Here is a 21881-nt window from a genome sequence, read left to right as displayed (position 1 = left end):
CTATTTGGAGTGAACATTTTTTCTCACTGCCCACATAGGAGGACTGCCCAGCCGCCGATCTACGAACCCCCGAAGTCCGGTCGCTGGATTCCTCGCGCGTGGGGCTCACGCGCCGCCTGAAGCTTCTGCGCGTGGGGCTCACACGCCGGCGCGTGGAGGCGCGTGTGACGGCGCCTTCGACGGCGTTCTGTTGCCGATTCTTCACTGGGTTCTTCTAAGCCCACTCGCATCTGTTCTAGGTTGTAATTCGGTATTTGTTTGTCTTCTTCGTGTTTGGGTGTTCATTCTTTGGTGTTCTTTTGTTCTTTTTCTCTGTCCTTTGTGTTTGCTTTTGAGATTATGGCAGAGATAAGATCAGATTCAAAATCAGTTGTTGTTTCTGATGTTGTTCCCGTGATGTCTAAAATCACGGATCATAAGTTGATTCGTTCGAATTATTTGGAATGGAGTAAGACGATTCGACTGTATTTGAGGAGTATTGACAAAGATGATCACTTGACTGACGATCCTCCTGAAGAAACAAACGATTCAAGGAAAATATGGCTCCGTGAGGATGCTCGCTTGTTCCTTCAAATTCGAAATTCTATCGATAATGAGGTAATTAGTTTGATTAATCATTGTGAATTGGTTAAAGAACTAATGGGTTACTTGGAGTTTTTGTATTCTGGCAAAGACAACATATCTCGCATATATGATGTTTGCAAAGCTTTTTATCGCGCGGAGAAACAAGATAAGTCTCTTATGAATTATTTTATGGCTTTCAAGAAAACATATGAAGAACTAAACGTGCTATTACCCTTTAGTCCTGATGTAAAAGTTCAACAGCGCCAACGAGAACAGATGGCTATTATGAGTTTTCTTGCAGGACTCTCATCTGAATTTGACTCTGCAAAGTCACAAGTTCTCTCTGGTTCTGATGTCTCCTCTTTAAAAGATGTGTTTACTCGTGTTCTTCGCACAAAGACTACCTCTTCAACTCCTCTTAATAGCGCCTTGGTGAGTCGTAATAATTCTGCACCGGAAAGAAACTCTACTCCCAGTGGATTTAAAGGAGGTAATTCACAAGGACCTGATAACCGCACACTAAATTCTGGGAGCATCATGTGCAATTATTGTAAGAAACCAGGCCACACCAAGTTTGAGTGTAGGAAGTTACAATTTAAGAATCGACAACAACTCTCTGCCAATATTGCAAGCACTAGTGATGCATCTGACAAATCGGTCCTTATTTCTGCTGATGAATTTGCCAAGTTCTCAAGGTATCAGGAAACACTTAAGTCTTCATCTTTTCTCGTCATCGCGATTGCCGATTCGGGTAACTCTAATGCATGCCTTCTTTCCAAATCCTCAAAATGGGTCATTGATTACGGTGCCACGGATCATATGACGGGTAATTCCGTCTCTTTTCCACTTTTCGGTCTCACAGTCCCACTTCTGTGTCACCTTAGCAGATGGGTCAAACATCTTCTGTCTTGGATCTGGCACTATTGTTCCTACACCTATGCTATCTTTGTCATCAGTCTTACATTTACCTGATTTGTCCTTTAATTTGCTTTCTGTTAGTCAACTCACTCGTAATCTAAATTGTTGCATCTCATTCTTTCCTGATCATTGTTTGTTTCAGGATCTTATGACGAAGAAGATTATTGGTAAAGGACATGAATCTGGTGGCTTGTATGTTCTTGACCCACTTCCGCCAACCTCTATTGTTTGTTCGAGTGTTGCTTCCGCTTTTGAGGCTCATTGTCGTTTAGGTCATCCATCCCTTCATTTGCTCAAGAAACTGTGTCCCCAATATAGTAGTTTATCTTCGTTAGATTGTGAGTCATGTCAGTTTGTCAAACATCATCGTGTTAGTTTGAGTCCACGTGTCAATAAACGTGCTAGTGTTCCTTTTGAGTTAGTTCATTCTGATGTTTGGGGTCCTTCTCCTATTTTGTCTCAACCTGGATTCAGGTATTTTGTTACTTTTGTGGATGATTATTCTCGTGTAACTTGGTTATATTTAATGAAAAATCGTTCTGAGTTGTTTTCTATATTCTGTGCTTTTTGTGCTGAGATTCAAACTCAATTTAATGTATCTATTCGTACTTTGAGAAGTGATCATGCCAAAGAGTACACGTCTGCTCAATTTCAATCTTATATGACCTCTAATGGCATGCTTCATGAAACTTCTTGTGTTGATACGACACCTCAGAATGGTGTTGCAGAACGTAAAAACAGACATCTTCTTGAAACTGCACGTGCTCTCTTGTTTCAAATGAAAGTTCCTAAACCTTTTTGGGCTGATGCAGTTTCCACGGCATGCTTTCTTATTAATCGCATGCCATCCTCTATTCTTAATGGTGAAATTCCATTTAAAATTCTTTTTCCTAATAAGTCATTATTTCCAGTTGCTCCGCGAGTATTTGGTAGTGTTTGTTTTGCTCGCGATGTCCGTCCATCTGTCACCAAATTAGACCCTAAGGCACTAAAGTGTGTCTTTCTTGGTTATTCTCGTCTTTAGAAAGGGTATAGGTGTTATTGTCCCGATCTCAACAAATATCTTGTTTCTATTGATGTTACCTTTGTAGAAAATACACCTTATTTTTCATCTTCCACTACTTCTACTAGTCGGGGGGAGGATGATGATTTGTTAGTTTATTCTGTCACATCCTATGCGCCTGCTACATGTTCTGGCGGGTCTCTTGTTCCTTCACCTGCCTCGGTCGTCACCCCCACAATACCACCTCCACCACTCCCTCGGCCTCCACCACCTCCACCACCTCTACCACCTCCACCACTCCCTCGGCCTCCTATAGTGTACACCAGGAGCCCCCTCCTCCTGTTTCATGTCCTGCACCTGCATCTTCATCATCAGATCCGGAAATCTCAGATGATCTTCCCATTGCACTACGTAAAGGTAAACGCCAATGTACTTTTCCTATTACTTCTTTTGTGTCTTATAATCATCTCTCCTCTTCTTCTTGTTCTTTTATTGCTTCTCTTGATTCTATCACTATTCCTAAAACTGTTCGAGAAGCGATGTCTCATCCTGGTTGGCTTGCTGCAATGATAGAAGAGATGAATGCTTTGGTTGCGAATGGTACTTGGGTCTTGGTTGATTTACCTTCCGGAAAACAGGCCATCGGGTGTAAATGGGTGTTCACGGTTAAATTCAATCCAGACGGCACAGTTGCTCGCTTAAAGGCCCGTCTTGTTGCCAAGGGTTATGCTCAAACCTATGGAGTGGCCTATTGTGATACTTTTTCTCTTGTTGCTAAACTCACATCTGCTCGACTGTTCATTTCCATGGCAGCTACTCATCATTGGCCTTTGCATTAGCTTGATATTAAAAATGCTTTTCTTCATGGAGATCTTGAGGAAGAAGTATATATGGAGCAACCTCCTGGGTTTGTTGCTCAGGGGGAGTTAGGGCGAGTTTGTCATCTTCGCAAATCTTTATATGGATTGAAACAAAGCCCTCGTGCTTGGTTTGGTAAATTTAGTCAGGCTGTTGAGAAGTTTGGTTTGTTGAAAAGTAAGTCAGATCATTCTGTGTTTTATAAAAGATCAACTGTTGGTATCATTTTGTTAGTGGTGTATGTTGATGACATCGTTATTACTGGAAATGATACTGAAGGCATCTCATCCCTTAAGTCTTTCATTCACACACAGTTTAACACGAAAGATTTAGGAGAGCTCAAGTATTTCATGGGGATTGAAGTTACTCGGAGTAAACAAGGTATTTTTCTGTCTCAAAGAAAGTATGTACTTGATTTGCTAACTGAGACAGGGAAATTGGGAGCAAAACCTTGCAATGCTCCGATGAATCCAGCTGTGCATCTTACACGTGATGGGAAACCATTTGAAGATCCTGAGAAATATCGCAGGTTAGTTGGAAAGTTGAATTATTTAACTGTGACTCGTCCAGATATTGCATTCCCGGTTAGTGTTATCAGTCAGTTCATGTCTTCTCCAACAATTCATCATTAGGCAGCATTAGAACAAATTTTATGTTACTTAAAAGGAGCACCAGGACGAGGTATAGTTTACAAGGATCATGAACATACCCAGATTGAGTGTTTTTCTGATGCAGATTGGGCAGGCTCCAAGGTAGATAGACGATCCACTTCAGGATATTGTGTATTTGTTGGGGGCAATCTGGTCTCTTGGAAGAGTAAGAAACAAAATGTTGTATCTAGATCTAGTGCTGAATCAGAATATAGAGCTATGGCCCAGTCTCTGTGTGAGGTAATATGGATTTATCAGCTTTTGACTGAATTCGGGTTTAAGACTTCTATTCCAGCAAAATTACGGTGTGATAATCAAGCTGCTCTTCATATTGCCTCGAATCCCGTATTCCACGAGCGAACTAAGCACATTGAGATTGATTGTCATTTTGTTCGTAAGAAAATTCAACAAGGTCTGATCTCCACAGGATATGTGAAGACCGGAGAACAACTAGGAGATATTTTTACAAAGGCTTTGAATTGGGTGCGGGTTGATTATCTTTGTAACAAGCTGGGCATGATTAACATCTATGCTCCAGCTTGAGGGGGAGTGTTAGATATTAGATGTATATTAGCTGTAAAAGAATTAGATATTTAGTAGATATTTAGTCTCCTAACTTTGTATATAAATATGTATTATTCTATGAAATCAACACACAATTCGAATCACTATTTTCTACAGAAAATATTAACCAAATAACGTTTAATTTTCGAAAACTACAAAAACATTTTTATTCTCTCCTTGTTTTAAAAGCAAGACTAAAACAGTGTGCAATGCACTTAATTTCGCTTTCACGTGTTTTGTAATTACTATTGATTGATTTCCTTATATTGAAAGATAAGTGTTGGCCGCTATTTTCGTGTTTGTATAAATCATACTTTGTACAATTTTTCAAACTTGATTATAGAGCATTATTGCCTATTCTTCATGATGTGCCTGGGCTTGATATAGGTAATTGGTGATACTAGACTTATCTCTTACCGATGATTTGATAGATCATATTGTAGTCCTCAAATGATGCATACATACTATATGAGGCATCGTAAAATTAGGAAATTAAGAGTTTAAATACTTGAGCACATCTTTTCAGAGTAAGGAATAGAATATTTTTTCCCGTGCTACATTAAATGCGTGTATAGTAATTTATCTTGGAGCAGTACGATATGCTCTCTACATCCCTATATCTCTTCTCTAAGTTGAGTTCACTCCAAAAAAAGAAACAAAACTACCATCCTCTTGATGGATCTAGATGTGACTAATCTTCTGAAACTCCTACCAAGTATAAAACTCCGAATGCAATTTAATATAACATGTAGGATTCCATGTTATATGACTTATTCTTAAAGTGTCAAATTCTAAGCAAGAGTAAAATTTTATATAAACTATAAAATATGATTTATATTATTGTTATTAATTAAAAAGAGAGACGTTTTAACAAAAACTCCCATCTCACATCTACAATAAGGTATACAAGCTGAAGATTTACCATTATAAAGGTTAAGAGTAATGAATTTTATAGTGCTAACCATTAGTGTCTTAATAAATAAAAAATAATAATAATACTTAAATTATAATTCTAGAACTTCTATAAATACGATATAACAATTCATAATTAATCCATGTCATGAATTTTTATTTTTTAAAAAAATTAATTTTAATATATCAATAAAAAAATATAACATAAATAATAAATTGACATTTAACTGTTACATATTTACCGAGTTTTAGAAATATAACTTTAAGTATTATTACAGCTAAAAATTAAACTTAAATATTTATACTGCAAATTACTCACAAAAAAATATAATCAAGATCTCACAGAGTTTGAATTAAAATAAATATATAATTTTCTTTTATGAAGATAAAGTTACTAACTTTTTAATGGGTAGTTACATATAAATATTCATTTATTAAAAAGTTCAATTATGCATTTATAAGAATAAGAAACCTTGTTATGGTTAATAATAACTTCTCTAAAAAATAACAAGTATTATATTTTCTCTGTGTTACAGTAAAATTAAGCTTTAAGTTCATTTTTTTCACTGATTTTTGCTAAATTCATCAAGCCTTTTGTAAAGCTTGAAGAGTACTTGGGTACAGATCTGAGTAGATGTGCAGGGTCCACACATGAGATATAAGACATTACCCAAAGGCCTCATGTAGAGGTTGTCTTCTTCCCTGAGCTTCTTAAGAAGTGATCTTGCATAAATGGATGCATACCTACACAGATTCAAATACCTCTCAAAAATCCAATCTTTGGAATGAAGGAAAAGGTGACCATAGCAACTAAAGTAGTGATGAGTGACGTACCCGGCATTAGAACCTTCTGCTCGGAGTTCCAAGGCGAAAATGGTTCCCAATGCAACCACTCTCTGAACTGCTGGATGTGATGAAAGCTTATATACTAGCTCTTTATCCCACATCTACAAACAATTAGGACATAATAAAACATCAGGAGGCTCGGCAGTGTTTCGTTAAACATCATTAGGAAACATGACAAGCCCCCGGATTTGTTTTTATTTTTGGACTCTTGGCTGTATGTTCGATCGCTTGAAGCTAACACCACTAGAGTCTAAAAAGACACCATAGAGCAATGCCACATTTACACCTAACAGCTAAAACGCCGGGGAAACTATGGATAGCTCTTTATGACTAGAGATGCAACAATTCCTAAACTTTTGCCTCTTGGAGGCCTAATCAAATGATTGTGTAACTTTACATACTTATAACTAAATCAAGAAATTTAAACAACCTGCCTCTTGGAGTTGTAGGCCTAATCTTATGAATTGGTAATGTGCATACTTATAGCTAAGTCAAGAGTTTAAGCAAAGAACATGCATAACAATACAGAAAACAAAGTTTTACATGTACCTCCTTGAGCGAACTTCCTTCAGAATTCAAATTTTTGTTTGTCTGAGGATCTTTAAACCATCTTATGGCTTTGGTAGCTGCTGTACATCCAAGAGCATGTGCTGAATACGAGTGTCCATGCAAAAGGGCTGTCAGCTGAAACAGAACGAAGGATAAAAGTATTTTAGTGAATCTAGTAAAGTTTAATGCTTATACACCGAACTAACAGACCAAAATTTAAGTTTTCTTTCATCAATAAACCATTGTTGGCAAGAACCAACACAAATTTATGATCTACTAGTGAAAAAATGGTTCTTTTCTTTCAAAATTTGAGACAGATATTGTTATGATTCTTGAAATTAAAAATTTGAAGCTTCAAACAGTGCACTCAAATCATATCTTATCTCATTTTGACGCGTGAGAGAGTGTACTCAAGAAAATAACTTCAATGCTAGTCACAGACAAAGTACCCAATGCCATCAAAAATATAATTTAAGAATATTTATGTGCGTATTAACTGTTTAAAGATTTGTTGAATTAAGATTTCATTTTAAGAAAAAACAAATTGTTGCAACTAGCCCTTTCATTTAAATTGATGGAGAGAATAGAGATTTCAATGAGACTTGAAAAATGTTTTGGTGGCAATAATGTGTAACTTGAAATAAGTCATCACTACTACAAATTACCTTAGAGTCACCGATGAATGACTCAAATACAGATTCTGTAGCCAACGTGACAGATAACGGTATAATTCCACCTGTCATAAGCTTTCCATAGCAGGCAATATCCGGTACACAGGAAAGTAATTTGGTTGCAGTCTGTCAAGAGAATAACTTATAAATATTCCGAGAAAATGACAAATTAAAGAAAAAATGGAAGCAGCTTAGATAAAAACTAACCTCTGTACCCAGACGCCAGAAGCCAGTAAAAACCTCATCAAAGATAATGGGTATACTTTTACTTCGACATACATTAACGAGAACCCGCTGGAAAAGTGGATCAACTAAATGCATTCCCCCAGCGCCTTGTATAACTATAAGACAATTCAGATAAAGAATGACACTTCAATGAGAGCGGTCACATAACCAAAATAATGAAAATGATGTTTGTGATTATGCTATTCGGAGTACCAAATGCCAAAACACATGGCATGTGAAACAGAATTGACTAATTATTCCAAGGCACCAATAGGGAACATATTTCAGCATAAAATGTTCAAGATAGTTATTCAACACCAAGGAGTTCTAAGAAAAACCAGCAGAAGCCAGAAGATTTAACATGGACTACCAAAAAATAATCAGAAGAATCAAAGAGAACTATAAAATGATGATCCCAGATGGCATAGAAACATATACTTCCCTTGGTTACCATTTGAGCAACAGGTAACACAGAAGGGTTACACAGTTGACAGCTCTAACATAGAAACTCAAAATCTACTCTTACATTTACGCAGATCAAGAGTTAGCTCCAATTATTTACAGTATAAATGAGAAGTATACCATATGTATGCCACAAATAGGAAAATGTATACAAAATGTAACAAAACAGAAAATTAATTTCTAAAGAACTTTCTTGCCTGGTTCCATGATCAAAGCTCCAATAGAACCTTTTGATTCAGGATATCGTGCTAATTCAAAACTTATATATGATGAATAAATTTCTGCCAGATTTGACTTGTCCCTGCTTGTATTGAAAACTTCATTGCGTGAACTGAAGGCTGTAAAAGTATCAATTCAGGTAAGAACATAATACCCCAAAGTAAATAGCTCATTTAACAAGAGAGAGAGAGACAGAGAGACTCACTGATGTCGGCGTCTTTTAATTTGTTTGAATGCATCCCTTCAGGTAAGGAAAGATTCCATGTATTGTTGCTCAAAAAGACTGTAGGGGGGCTCAGAAAAAGGCCTCTTCCAGTGTACCTGTTGTGAAAGACCATAAATCTACATATAACAAGATTCAGTGGGAATAAGAAATTTCTTCTTTGCTATCTTCTTCCATAGAAAAGTTAAAAGAGGAGAAGAGCTGTTCAGAAAAACTATAAAAACATTTCAATAAACATTTTTTACTCAATGGCATTATTAACAAAAAATCATTAACAAAACTCAAATACATGGATGCGTTTTAGTATGGGGTTGCTGAAACTGAAAGGAAATGAACTAATAGCCCATGTTAACCCCATAGCTCTCACTAACGTATTATGTAGCCAAAGAACTACTTAAATTAGTTTAATCTTGTAGTCCACTCAGTGAAACTTCTACCATTGTCGCCATCTCATAAAATTAACACAATCTCTAAACTTTTTATGTTTCAAAGAAACGCCATGGAGTGGAATTACATTCCGCTGCATGACTTTAAACTGTATAAACAAGCTTGCGACAAAACTTGAAACACATAATGAACATATGTGAAAATTTCCCACACAAGTTTCTCTAATATATTTATTACCATGGCTGTTGTAGGAAGCCGGTATAAGATGATGGTGCTTGTGCTTCCATAGCACCCAAAGTATCACCATGATAAGACCCAGTAAGAGCTAGGACCTGAGAAAATAAATCCAAATAGTTTTTTAACACCTCCAACAAAAATTCAAAAATGCACAAAATGAGCTTTGTTTATTGAAAAATTTCCACACGCCCAAGCAATACCAGCTTCACCTATCTAGGTGAGCACTAACCCAGGAAAAACAATAATTCTAATCTCCTGATTTATCTAGGAGAGATGTAACAGTGGTTGTTTGTATTTTATCTAACCAAAGGGTAAGCTTAATGGAATATGTCAGGGCCAAAGACCACATGACAAAGTTCAACAAGTCAGCTGACAGAGATATGTTACAAGGATTAATCGTACTCACCATGAGCTGAGTAGACGTTTCAGCTGAGTTATCATTTACAGAATTAGAAAGTCCTCCATGATCATATAAGAACTTACGAAAGGCCATCTTAAGGGCAATTTCAATTGCTGTGGATCCATTGTCTGAAAAATATGTTCGAGAAGCCCAACCTGCATTACAAAATAAATGCACATCAACAATGAAAACAAATATAAATAAAATGTAACCACAAAAAGAAGAAGGGGAGAACAATCGTAGATAAATCACAACTAGCTATTCTATATAATTCTAACAATATCTGACTATCGACCTGAGACCTATTATACATTTGTTTTGATCCAAAATATTGCAGTAAACGAAAATAAGTCAACACTGCCTAATTTCCCAATTACACAATGTATAAAGTTATTGTGCAGTTCAAAGTATATGCTGAGGATGTTGGGAAGGCATGAGGCAGGCTTGGAGGAGAACCTTATTCACATAAATAATTTTTTTCAAAATTTAATGGCTAAGCACGCAAGGTGCTCAACTTTTTTTCATGGAAGTATTTGCTAACCTTTTCCAACACCTTCAAGCAAAAGTTCAGCACATTCTAAGGCCGGCTCATAAACATTCTCAGGAAACATTACATGCCCATATCTTGCAGCAGCATAACCCATATCTCTTGCGAGCTCAGTCTGAAACCACCTAAAAAAATCACATTAACGAAAAAACTTCAAACATCATTTCTCATGGAAAAGTTAGAAAAATATAAAAGACACAATGGTCTAACTGAATAAGTATGCTAATATAATTTGAGTCTCGCTGAAATAAAGAATGAATATAATAATTTAGGAAATGTTAATAATTTTATTTTTTGATATTTGAACCCCTCTCCGACCCACACCCACAGACACTCACACACCCAACAACTTAAGCTAGACCCAAGTGGCAAAGTGTTATTAGTTTAATAACCAATATCATGATTTATTTAGTGGTGAATAACTAGAATATATATTATCAAATGTATTCAGTTTCCTAGTTTAGTTCATTTGCCTATCTATAAATAGGCGTACAATGCTTTTGAGCAGGGGGAAGCAAGCACCACTTAAATTTTTTTATTAATAATTTTACATGCAAACTTTAGCTAAGAACTTAAGATTATAAATTGACCCCATAAAATTCAAAAAACTTAAGCAATAATTTTTAATTATTTTCTGCCTATTATAATTTATATATACACTATTTTGCCTCCACTACAAATAGGAATTTGCTCTGCCACTGTTTTTGACACTTATGAAATACGGATGATATTTGAATTCTTTCTCTCTTGATTCCCTTTGAATGTTCAACTTCTGTCATTATTCCATTTCTCTCGAAAAGTTCTATTTTAATTTCTCTTAGCTCTCTCTCGTAAATAATCATGTTCTTCTAGAATTTTTTATCACTCGTTCTGAACAGAGTGCGTCATATATGTTTACATAATACAATAAAACTGAGAACTAGTAATGATCTACCGATTTCCATTACAGGGGTTAAAGTAAAAAATGGAATAAAGCTAAAGCATTGATAAGTTGGTCACCTCAGGCAATCAATCAATTATATCAAAGAAAAATGAAATACAATTGAAGATATTAATTTAACTAACAAAACAGATATTCAGAATGGTGACCTGTAACGTTGAGTCAGGTCCTTGAGTCCACCAACTAGCACAGGCATCAAATTGTTGTGTCATGACACCATTGTTTTGAGCCTACAGATTAATTTGATAACAAAAAGTGAGCAAGCAATGTATACTACCAATCAATTGCAGAGCAAGATTGAATAAACACTTAAAAAGGGAAAACCAAAAAAACGGTGTCACAAACCTTGAAAACTGCAAAGTTCTCACCACAACGCGAATCAATAACAGTGACATCTTCTTCTGACACTAAACTGTGCTGAGTAAATGGCCACCAGAATACATTTATGGCCTTCTTTGGCATCTCATGTAATCTCTTTATTTGTTCTGATTGTGCGGATACCATAGTTTTCACAAGTGAATCAAACACCCCACGCGCAGCATCAAACCATTCCATAAGATCATCTGATAAATCTTGTGGAATAGATGGAAGCACAAGAACAGGCACACTAAAACAAACAAATGCTTATCAAAAACGAAAACATCAGAATTAGTTGTATTGCAACAGAGCAAAACAAAGGAGCCCCTATCAAAATTACCTTTGTCGAAGATATGATCCTAAGGGCACCTCATTTTCAAGACCATGATCTTCAATAACAACAGCAACAACATCATAACCACGAAGTTTTAAGCTCTCATAAGCTGAAATAGTTCCAGAAATACCACCCAGGCGACCATCCCCAACTAGAATTGCAGGTAAACGAAAAGGTCTGCCAGTAAAGGAAACTAATTACGCAAAATGTACGATATTTGAATCAAAATAAAGAACATTTCCCATTAACAAAAGTAGAATTAAAAAAAAAAGGCACCTATACAAGTCACACTGAAGAGTCCCAGAAGGCCCTGGACTGGCAATCCCACCAGCAGTCTCAACAACACAAAAAGCATTCATCTTTTCCTCCGAAAACCCACAATTCAAACGCCTCCTCAAAATCCCAACCAAATCCGAGTCTTCCACCATCCCATTCTCTCTCCCAGCAGCCAAATGTGGCGAAACCGCTTCTCTCCACGCAAACATCGTCTCACACATCAATTCCGAATGCTCACCGTCTTCCTCCCCAGGAATTCTGCATTCTCTGTAGCTAGATTCCAAATCAAGCATTCCACCACCATCCCCAACTTCTCCGCCAGGCAATGCAGCCACAACGGAAGGACAGGAGGCCTTAAGAACACGATCAGTAGCTAGAATAGAGCGGGAGAGGGTTTGTCGGGCGGAGATAGCAGAGATCTTCGAGAAGACAAAGCGAGAATCGGAATCAGAAGGGAAGCCAGTCTGAACTGGCTTGAGGTAAAGGAATCGCTTTCTAAGTAGCGGTTGGTGAGAACAGAGGAGAAATGAGGCGGCGATTCCGGCGGAGACGAGGGTTTTGCCGAGGGAGGTGTTGGAGGACCAGATAAAGTAGGTGGGAGAGGAGAGAGGAATAGGTAGGTTAATGTTGGATTCGACATTGGAGGAAGAGGAGTAAGGTTTGGATTGACGACGGAGGAGGATGACGTGGCGGTGGCGGTGGCGGTGGCGGAGGAAGGAGGTGAGAAGAGGGAGCATGGTCTGAGTAAGAAATTTGAAATGGAGCGGGGAAAGAGAAAGAAAGGGGTTTTAGGTTTGGAGGGAAAGGAAGGACGAGCGAGTCATTGTGAGTTAGCTAGGTCCGAGTTAGGTACGTGACACGTCACTAACTAACCCGGCTCCACATTTTCATGTGATACTTTATTTTTGAATAATTAAATAATGCACCATTTTTTGTAAAATATTTATATTTTTACGTTTAAAGAATGTTTTTTTATATTTTTACGGTTTTCCAAAAAATAACACAAATACAACATAAAATCAACAAGAAAACAACATAAAAGTAACATCAAAATAACAACAAAAATTAACATACATATAACAAAAAATGAATAAAATTTCAATATAAAAAGATCGTATTTTATGTAAATAAAATCAAAAAAATCGTAAAAATATTTAAAATTCCGTGAAACCGTATTTTTGTTGTTTTTGTGCATTTGTGAAATTAACCCTTTTATTTTATGTTACTCATTTTTATATTTTGTGTCAAGTGTATTGATTTGTTTTTTAACTCATATTTAATTATCTCATTTTTAATCCGACCCGTACTAAGTTATGTCGTGTTTGTGTTGACCATTGTTAGCCGTTTTATTATTATTAAAGCTAGAATTGTAGAAAAAAAAATAATAAATTTAAGTTTTATTAGAAAAATTATATACATTTATGAATATATAATTTGTTATATATATAATAAAAATTAAAATTAAATTTAAAATTTTTTAACTTAATTTGTTATTATTATTAATTTTTTATTTTATTTTTTAAAAAAAAAAAAAATCGTGTCAAATTTGTGTTAAGTAAGTCTATCATATTTGACCCATTTTTATTTCGTGTCGAGTCGTTTTCGACCCGCGTCTAATTTCCCCGACCCTAACCCGTAAAATTCGTGTCGTGTTCATATTCATGTACCGTGTCGAAACCCGTTTTACTACCCCTACTTATTTGTAAGAAGATGTGTGTGTTTGAATTGTAATATTGTTATAAGTGAAATTTAATATTAAATCTTATTTATTTTACTCTCATAAAAATTATAAACAATCCTTAACTAATTATTGGTGTTCTTGTGAAATTAATAAGTTATGTATATGGACATGAGAAAGAGTATGGGTTCGCAGCACTTTTGTGCAATTTAATATTGGGTGCATTAGGAATAAATGTGTGTAATTACACAATCAATTCCAAGAGATCCAAAATTAAGCTCTGTAATCAATATTGGGTGTGTTAAGAACAAATTATTTAATTACTATCCTAGTAATTTAATACAAAATATATAATTCCATTGAGCTTTGCTCTTTAAGGTTATTTTCTTTAAAAAAAAAAAAACTTTCGAATTCTTATTGAGACCTCTCAACTACTTATAATTTGTAATTACAAATAATTATGTGGTCAAATAAACTTGACATCTAGTTACACTCAATTCTAACTCATTCTTGGCTTTCTAATTGTGCCTAAAATTTCAATTTCTAAGACTTGAATATTAATAATAATGCTAATGATTAGTGATTACAATTAAACAAAACAGAGTTTGTAAATATTTATTTTAAAATTTTTAAATAATTCAGTTTACTACATATCATTAGTACACATTTTAGGTGGCACAAAATATATAGTCCAATTAAAATGACAAAATTCTAATTTTCACTGGCTTTGAGTTAATGTAACAATAACAATCGAAAGATAACAATTAAAGATAATTTAACATTAAATAATAATAAATTAATGCCTTTTTTTAGCAAATGGACTAATTAAACATCTTAATAATGGAGACTTGAGTAATTTTCAAAAAAAAAAAAAACATAATAAAGATTTCTCAAATTATCGAATTCATATCTGCAGAGTGAATTAATATCAACAACGGAATCGGATAATGACGAACAAGATTGAAATTTGATAATATTTCAAATTAGCTTCATTGATCATATTGCAAATTACACTTAAACGACAAGTAACTAATCACATTGTAGAAAACGTATTAAATTAGCTAACCAAGCCAAGATCCCCAAATTCATAACCTAAAGAAACCCTAACAACAAAAGATCAGCCTCCGAATCCGTACAGAGTTCGTCCTTGTCTCTTGAGAGCATAGACGACGTCCATGGCGGTAACAGTCTTCCGGCGAGCGTGCTCAGTGTAAGTAACGGCGTCACGGATAACGTTCTCGAGAAAGATCTTGAGTACACCGCGAGTCTCCTCGTAGATGAGACCGCTGATACGCTTGACTCCGCCACGTCTGGCCAAACGGCGAATCGCCGGCTTAGTGATGCCCTGAATGTTGTCCCTGAGAACCTTGCGATGCCTCTTGGCTCCTCCCTTTCCCAAACCCTTTCCTCCTTTTCCTCTTCCTGACATTTTCGGTTCTTTTCCTTCTCTGCAAGTTTTCTTTTCGTTTTTCTTAGTGGTGAGTTTGTTGCTGATGTTATCGGAAATGAGGTTGGGTAGGGTATTTATAGGTGTTGGGATGTTTGATTGTGACCGTTGGATTAAGTAGCGATCCGCGTAGGGAGTGAGTTTGGATTGTGAACCGTTGGATAAGTTTTACTGAAATTTCATTGGTGGGAATTTTTGAAGTGCGCGAATTTTGATAAAATGCGCCAAAAGCTTTGTGAAAGTGAAATTAATCTACCGCGTTTGGCTGTGGCGGGATCTTCGATTTCTTTTTCTAATCATTGCTATTATTAATTTAATTTATTTTTATTTTTGTTAAATGAGTTTAATTTCATTTTTTATATGATTTTTTTTTTGAAAAAAAAAAGGTAAAAATCAAAATTAGACCTAATAATCATTACAAAAGATATTGTCTTGCAAAAGTACATTTGATCATATTATAAACTGCAAAATTACATAATCAAGGAATAAAAGAAAAATTACAACATAACAAGTTAGTAGAGAGGCTTTTACAATGCCGCACATAGTTGTCAATCCCCTAACTAGAACAAGTGACCTTCAAAGTCTTGATCACTATCTCAGAATCGCTCTTCACCAGAACAAATGATGATGCAGAGAGACAGTCGTCTCAATAGCTAACAAACAAGTCTCAACTTCTCCAATAAAGGATTTGAGAAATTGAACTGGTTTGTAGCCATCCACAAAATAGATTTGTTGTGGTTCGCCACAATGCACATGGTGTTGCCTCTAATTTTAATATCACAATTTATCTTGCCCTAATCGAGTAGCAGTGGGGACCAAAGAGAGGACATAACAACCTCATAAAATAAAAATAAACAGGATTCATAATCTAAGTAACAAAAAGATATAGAATCAATATAATATTTAATTTTTAGATGATAGTATATACAATAAAATTTCTTTAAAATGTTATTTGAAATAATAATTTCGATATAGTCATCTAGTTATAAATAAAAATAATTTAAGTGCATTGATTAATTTAGACTTTAATATATGTATTTTTAACATTTTATATATATAATTCTATTAAGGTATAACCTATTTATAATTATAAAAACATATTGATATCTAGTTATAAGACAAATATTATTTAAGATACTTTAAAAAAATTTGTTAAATCTATAAAATAGTTTAATATACCAAAAGCAAAATATAAAAAATTTATCACACCTACACATAGAGAATTTTTAGCATTCCACATAAATTTAATTATTACAATATTATAAAAACATAATATAAAATTATAAAAAATATATAAATTTTTTACATGAAAAATCCATTTTGCACAATTTATTACCTAAATACCTCTACACGCCTATGTCTACATTTTTACTTACAAAGTTGGTTTTATTACACAAATACCACTTAGTCATCATTCCATCCATCATTAATCAAATCCTACTCTCTTCCCTCTCTTTTTTCATTTTCTATCAATCAATCCATCATTTCACTCTCTTTTTTTCTTCTTTTCTTTTTATTTTTAATTTTATTTCAGTTTTTAATTTTTTATTTTTAATTTTATTTCAGTTTTTAATTTTTTATTTTTAATTTTATTTTCAGTTTTTAATTTTTAATTTTTTTTCCATAACAATTCTTCTTTTATTTTTATTTTTAATTTTTAATTGTAATCAAAATTAGTTGCCCAACTCAAGAATTGTCCCATACTGTTCCATATTTCATTCAATAGTTGGAACAAATTTTATGTCATAATCATCTTTTACTGTTCTGCAGGGAACACTTGAAGATGGAAGAACAGTAGCCATAAAGCAATTGTCAGTGTCATCCCATCAAGGGAAAAGTCAGTTTATAGCTGAGATTGCTACAATATCTGCTGTGCAGCATCGTCATCTAGTGAAATTGTATGGTTGCTGCCTTGAAGGAGATAAACGACTTCTTGTATACGAGTACTTGGAGAACAAAAGTCTCGATCGAGCACTATTTGGTATGAGATTTGTATCCATCTTTGAAATTAACAGAAGACAAATAACAATTTACGAAATGAATGATAAAATCTGATATGCTTATTATGGCTGACACTTGAGGCAGACTACAGTTTGAAGCTGGATTGGTCAACACGTTTCAACATTTGCTTAGGAGTAGTGAGAGGTCTAACTTATCTTCATGAGGAATCACACATTAGAATTGTTCACAGAGATATAAAGGCCAGTAACATTCTCCTTGACTCTAATCTGATCCCCAAAATATAACTACTATTTCTTAGTCCCCATCAAATTAAGTTCTTGCATAATATATAAACTATCATAAAACGATAATGCAACTATAAGGCAACTATTTGCACTTGCATACAGTTGTTTTGTAGTTTTATTATAGTTTTGCTACTTGCATATATGTTATTTCACTATAAAATTAATATGCAACTATTTGCACAAAACTTACTATGTATAATTACTATTTCTCAGTCCCCATCAAATTAAATTCTTGCATAATATATAAACTATCATAAAACGATAATGCAACTATAAGGCAACTATTTGCACTTGCATACAGTTGTTTTGTAGTTTTATTATAGTTTTGCTACTTGCATATGTTATTTCACTATAAAATTAATATGCAACTATTTGCACAAAACTTACTATGTATAACTACTATTTCTTAGTCCCCATCAAATTAAATTCTTGCATAATATATAAACTATCATAAAACGATAATGCAACTATAAGGCAACCAAAACAAAAAATAAATCAAAATGTAACTGTATATAACGTAGATGTATTATTCATGAGGTTTTTTTAAAAATTTTCACATCATACATTGTTTTGAATTTGGTGGGAGGTCCAAATCTGTTTGTTACAGATCTACATTTCATGAATCTGGATTTCGATATTAGGGGGAGTTGTTTTGATCGAATAAAACAGAAAACAAATGTGTAATTTCAGTTTCTTCATAGTTTTTCTGATTTTTTTTCTTCGTCATTTTCAGTTTAGATCATTGCAGGTATTCTTTTCCCGTTGATTTTGCCAGAATTAATAGTTGTATTTTTCTCGTTTTGGTTTCATTTTGGTTGTTTTGCAGTTTTGAAACGAGCGCGTATTTTCATCTTCATGGTTCGCTCTGTTCAGCTGAAGACTTAGTGCATGTGGTATTTTTGTAAATATTTGTATATAGACTGTATTTTTGTGTTTAATAGGCCGGCCCAAAGTATTTTTGTAATTTTTTTTCCTTTTTTGTATTTTTTTGTTTTTTTCCCAAATATATATATATTTTTGATTGTATATTATTTCTTTTCTTTTTCCTTATTTTTTTTTCTTGAACAAAACAAACACTAATCTATTCACACACTCTTGAGTATTAATTTACATAATTTACAAGAATATAAAAATTCACATAAACTTGTTACTAATTTATTGAGTATTAATCCCGATGTTTATTTATGTTATACAAAATTTCATTGATAAAAAAGTAACAATTTTGTTTTATTTTTGAGTTCTAACTTAGTATAATTATAAAAGAGATAGTGCAATCAAAGAACAAGGTTTGCAATATTCATCAATTACTAGCAATATTCCTAAATATAACAATTATGAATCCTTATTTTTCTCTAATTAAACCAATTCAACCACAAATTTGATTAGTTAATTCTTATTAGTATATATGTATCATAACAATTATGAATCCTTAGGATTGGATTTAATACGAAATTTATAGAGAAATCTTAATACTAATCTAAATTATTAATACAGACTACATCTTTTTCAAACAAAAAATTAATAATAAAATATAAAATTTTAAAACAATTGAAATTTAATATTTAATTAAAGACAGAAGCTTTGTTGAATTATAGAACAACAGTAAAGAGAGGAGAAAGATTTTGAAGAACTCAAGATTGAATTTGATAATATTTCAAATTAGCTTCATTCATTATATTGCAATTACACTAAAACCACAATAATCTAAATCTAATCACATTAAAGAAACATATCAAATCACCTAACCCAGCCCAAATCCCCAAATTCAAAACCCTAACCACATAAGATTACACAAAGATTGGATCCATCAACCTCCGAATCCGTACAGAGTTCGTCCTTGTCTTTTCAAAGCATAGACGACGTCCATGGCGGTAACAGTCTTACGTCGAGCGTGCTCGGTGTAAGTAACGGCGTCACGGATAACGTTCTCGAGAAAGATCTTGAGTACACCGCGAGTCTCCTCGTAGATGAGACCGCTGATACGCTTAACTCCGCCACGTCTGGCCAAACGGCGAATCGCCGGCTTGGTGATTCCCTGGATGTTGTCCCTGAGAACCTTACGATGCCTCTTGGCTCCTCCCTTTCCCAAACCCTTTCCTCCTTTTCCTCTTCCTGACATTTTTGGTTCTCTGAAGCTTTTCTCTTAGGATTTCTTAGTGGTGAGTTTGTTGTTATTATTGGAAATGAGGTTGGGTAAGGTATTTATGGATTATGAGATGTGTAATAATGACCGTTGGATTAAGTGGCGATCCGTGTGTGGAGTGAGGTTGGATTATGAGCCGCTGGATTAAGTAGCGATCCGCGTGTGCAGTGAGTTTGGATTGTGAACCGTTGGATTAGCTTTACTTGAATTTTATTGGTGGGGCTGAGAATGTTTGAAGTGCGCGAATGTTGATAAAATGCGCCAAAGTTCGGGAAATTAATTTCTCAAAAAAACTAATAATAATAATAATAATAATAATAAATAATGAAGCAAGCAAAATATAAGGTGATTCTATAGTGTTTCATTTTAGAATGAATGTACTGATACACTTTTTATTTATTTCGGCATCCAAAAAAATTTATTAGTCTAATTTTTTTTTCATATTCATGTAAGTTATGGCTATTTAAGATATCTTATAAAATTTTGAGAAATTGCAAATAATTAACAATATAGAAAACAATGTTCAAATAGTCAATTTTACAATTATATATAAAATAAAATAGTCACGCGTGCAACACACTGCTTGAACTTAATTTTTCTGCGTGTTAAATTTTTCTAAATTTCTTAAAATTTTGCATGATGTTTTAAATAAGTATAATTTACATGATCATGAAAAAAAAAATTTGACTAATAAATTATTTTGAATACTAAAACAGATAGAGATGTATCGGTGTATCTCTTTTAAGGGGTGTATTATAGAATTTCAATATTAAGAGAAAAATAAAATGAAGTAAAAAATAAGAGAAAGAAAAAGTAGATGGAAAGAAAAATAAGAAGAAATAAAAAAAAAAAAAGGATAAATAAAAGAGAAATAAGGTGTATGAGTTAAAAAAATAAATAAGAAATAAATACAATGATAAAGAAGAATAAAAAATAAAAAGAATCTCTCAGAAAAATAATAAAAATAAAAAGAAAATTGATGAGAAAAAAGAAATGTAAACATGAAGATGTAAGGTATTCAGTAGTAGGGTAAAATAAATACCATAAAAAAGAGAGAAATACAAAAAAATTTTCATAAAAAAAATTATGCCATATTTATTGAAAATTTGTTAAAAATCTTGTGATGATAGTGCGTAGTGGTGGTTAGGGGTGGCACTTCGTGTTCGCGGGTCGTATTCGTGTCGTGTCGAGACCCATGTATAATAAGTACATCCTCGACCCGAACACGACCCGTTTAATAATCGTGTCAAAAAAATGAAACCCGAACATAACCTGTTTATAAACGGGTTGACACGACACGACCCGTGTAACCCGTTTATATATATATTTTGTTTAAACATGTCAATCAATAACACGTTTATGAAGTATTCAATACGTTTGTAATCCATTTATGACACGTTAAAGTACTAAAATAACTTTAAATATGTTATTAACGGGTCAATTTCGTGTTAGCCGTGTCAACCCGAACACGACCCGTTTATTAAACAGGTTAGACGAGTCAACCCGAACACGACCCGAACCCATTTAAGGCAAACCCAAACTCGCTAACTCTCGTGCGGATTTCGAGTCGTGTCATCGTGTCTGACCCGTTTTGCCGACCCTAGTGGTGGTTGTGCGGTGGTGATTAATGGTGGTTTGAGTGTGGTGGGATGATACTAAAGAAACAAAAACTAGAAAAGGAAGAAAAAGGAGAATAAAGAAGAAAAAAAAACAAAAAAAAATGTTTTTTTGAGAAAAAAAAATAATTAAAACAATTTCTTTTATTTTAAAAAATAAATATTTACGTAGATTAATAATATTATGCCGCATGTACATTGTGTACTGTGTAGTCTAATATCACAGTTAATAACTAAAAATATACAAAAATAACTAATTGCTAACATCAGTTTAAGAGATTTTATCACAAAAAATGAGATTTAAGGGTTAATTGCTAGCAAAGTTAACCTTTTTGAAGGTTTTGTCTCACATTATTAAGTGTTAATTTCATTACTTATTAATTTAATTATTTTTATTATTTTTTTAGATTAGGTGTAATACTTTCTATTTTTTTCTAATGAAATTTTTTTAAGTATATTTTTTTAAAAAATATGCATTAAAAAAATATAACAAAGTAATATAATAAAAAAATATATATTTTTATGTAAAATTAAAATTATGATGTATTTTCTCAAAAATAAATAAATAAATAAAATGTAAATAAAATTCCCCATTATTTACCATAAAAA

At 33.6% G+C, this 21881-nt stretch overlaps 2 protein-coding genes across 2 annotated transcripts; both read right to left on the bottom strand.

Annotated features, from left to right (window-relative positions):
• Nucleotides 1-5899: 5899 nt before the first annotated feature.
• LOC115695820 (bifunctional dethiobiotin synthetase/7,8-diamino-pelargonic acid aminotransferase, mitochondrial) lies at nt 5900-13028 on the bottom strand. Its single transcript, XM_030622902.2, has 14 exons — nt 12143-13028; nt 11873-12043; nt 11521-11782; nt 11325-11405; nt 10230-10350; nt 9695-9843; nt 9289-9383; nt 8647-8762; nt 8420-8560; nt 7743-7876; nt 7530-7661; nt 6865-6999; nt 6304-6416; nt 5900-6213 (listed from the first exon to the last, which is right to left on the bottom strand). Exons 1-14 carry the CDS (start codon nt 12877-12879, stop codon nt 6033-6035), a joined length of 2568 nt encoding a protein of 855 aa, XP_030478762.2. The 5' UTR covers nt 12880-13028; the 3' UTR covers nt 5900-6032.
• A 1752-nt stretch (nt 13029-14780) lies between these two features.
• Nucleotides 14781-19700, bottom strand: LOC115725159 (uncharacterized). The gene is made up of 2 exons (XM_061117896.1): nt 19324-19700; nt 14781-15432 (listed from the first exon to the last, which is right to left on the bottom strand). Exons 1-2 carry the CDS (start codon nt 19630-19632, stop codon nt 14938-14940), a joined length of 804 nt encoding a protein of 267 aa, XP_060973879.1. The 5' UTR covers nt 19633-19700; the 3' UTR covers nt 14781-14937.
• Between the last annotated feature and the right edge of the window lie 2181 nt (nt 19701-21881).

Source organism: Cannabis sativa, chromosome 6, assembly GCF_029168945.1.
Source record: "Cannabis sativa cultivar Pink pepper isolate KNU-18-1 chromosome 6, ASM2916894v1, whole genome shotgun sequence".
NCBI classification, from domain to species: Eukaryota; Viridiplantae; Streptophyta; class Magnoliopsida; order Rosales; family Cannabaceae; genus Cannabis; species Cannabis sativa.
Note: the sequence above shows the minus strand (reverse complement) of the source record. Positions and strands in the feature narration are given on the sequence as shown.

What these genes read in the sequence shown, in the direction of transcription:
- LOC115695820 (XM_030622902.2), bottom strand. Translation starts at nt 12,879, where the DNA reads ATGCTCCCTCTTCTCACCTCCTTCCTCCGCCACCGCCACCGCCACCGC. An exon ending in TCTGGCGTCTGGGTACAGAG is followed by an intron (nt 7,662 to 7,742) that starts GTTAGTTTTTAT and finishes TTCTCTTGACAG; the next exon opens with ACTGCAACCAAATTACTTTC. An exon ending in GCAGAAGGTTCTAATGCCGG is followed by an intron (nt 6,214 to 6,303) that starts GTACGTCACTCA and finishes GAATCTGTGTAG; the next exon opens with GTATGCATCCATTTATGCAA.
- LOC115725159 (XM_061117896.1), bottom strand. Translation starts at nt 19,632, where the DNA reads ATGTCAGGAAGAGGAAAAGGAGGAAAGGGTTTGGGAAAGGGAGGAGCC. An exon ending in CTCTGTACGGATTCGGAGGT is followed by an intron (nt 15,433 to 19,323) that starts TGATGGATCCAA and finishes TTTCAGTAAAAC; the next exon opens with TTATCCAACGGTTCACAATC.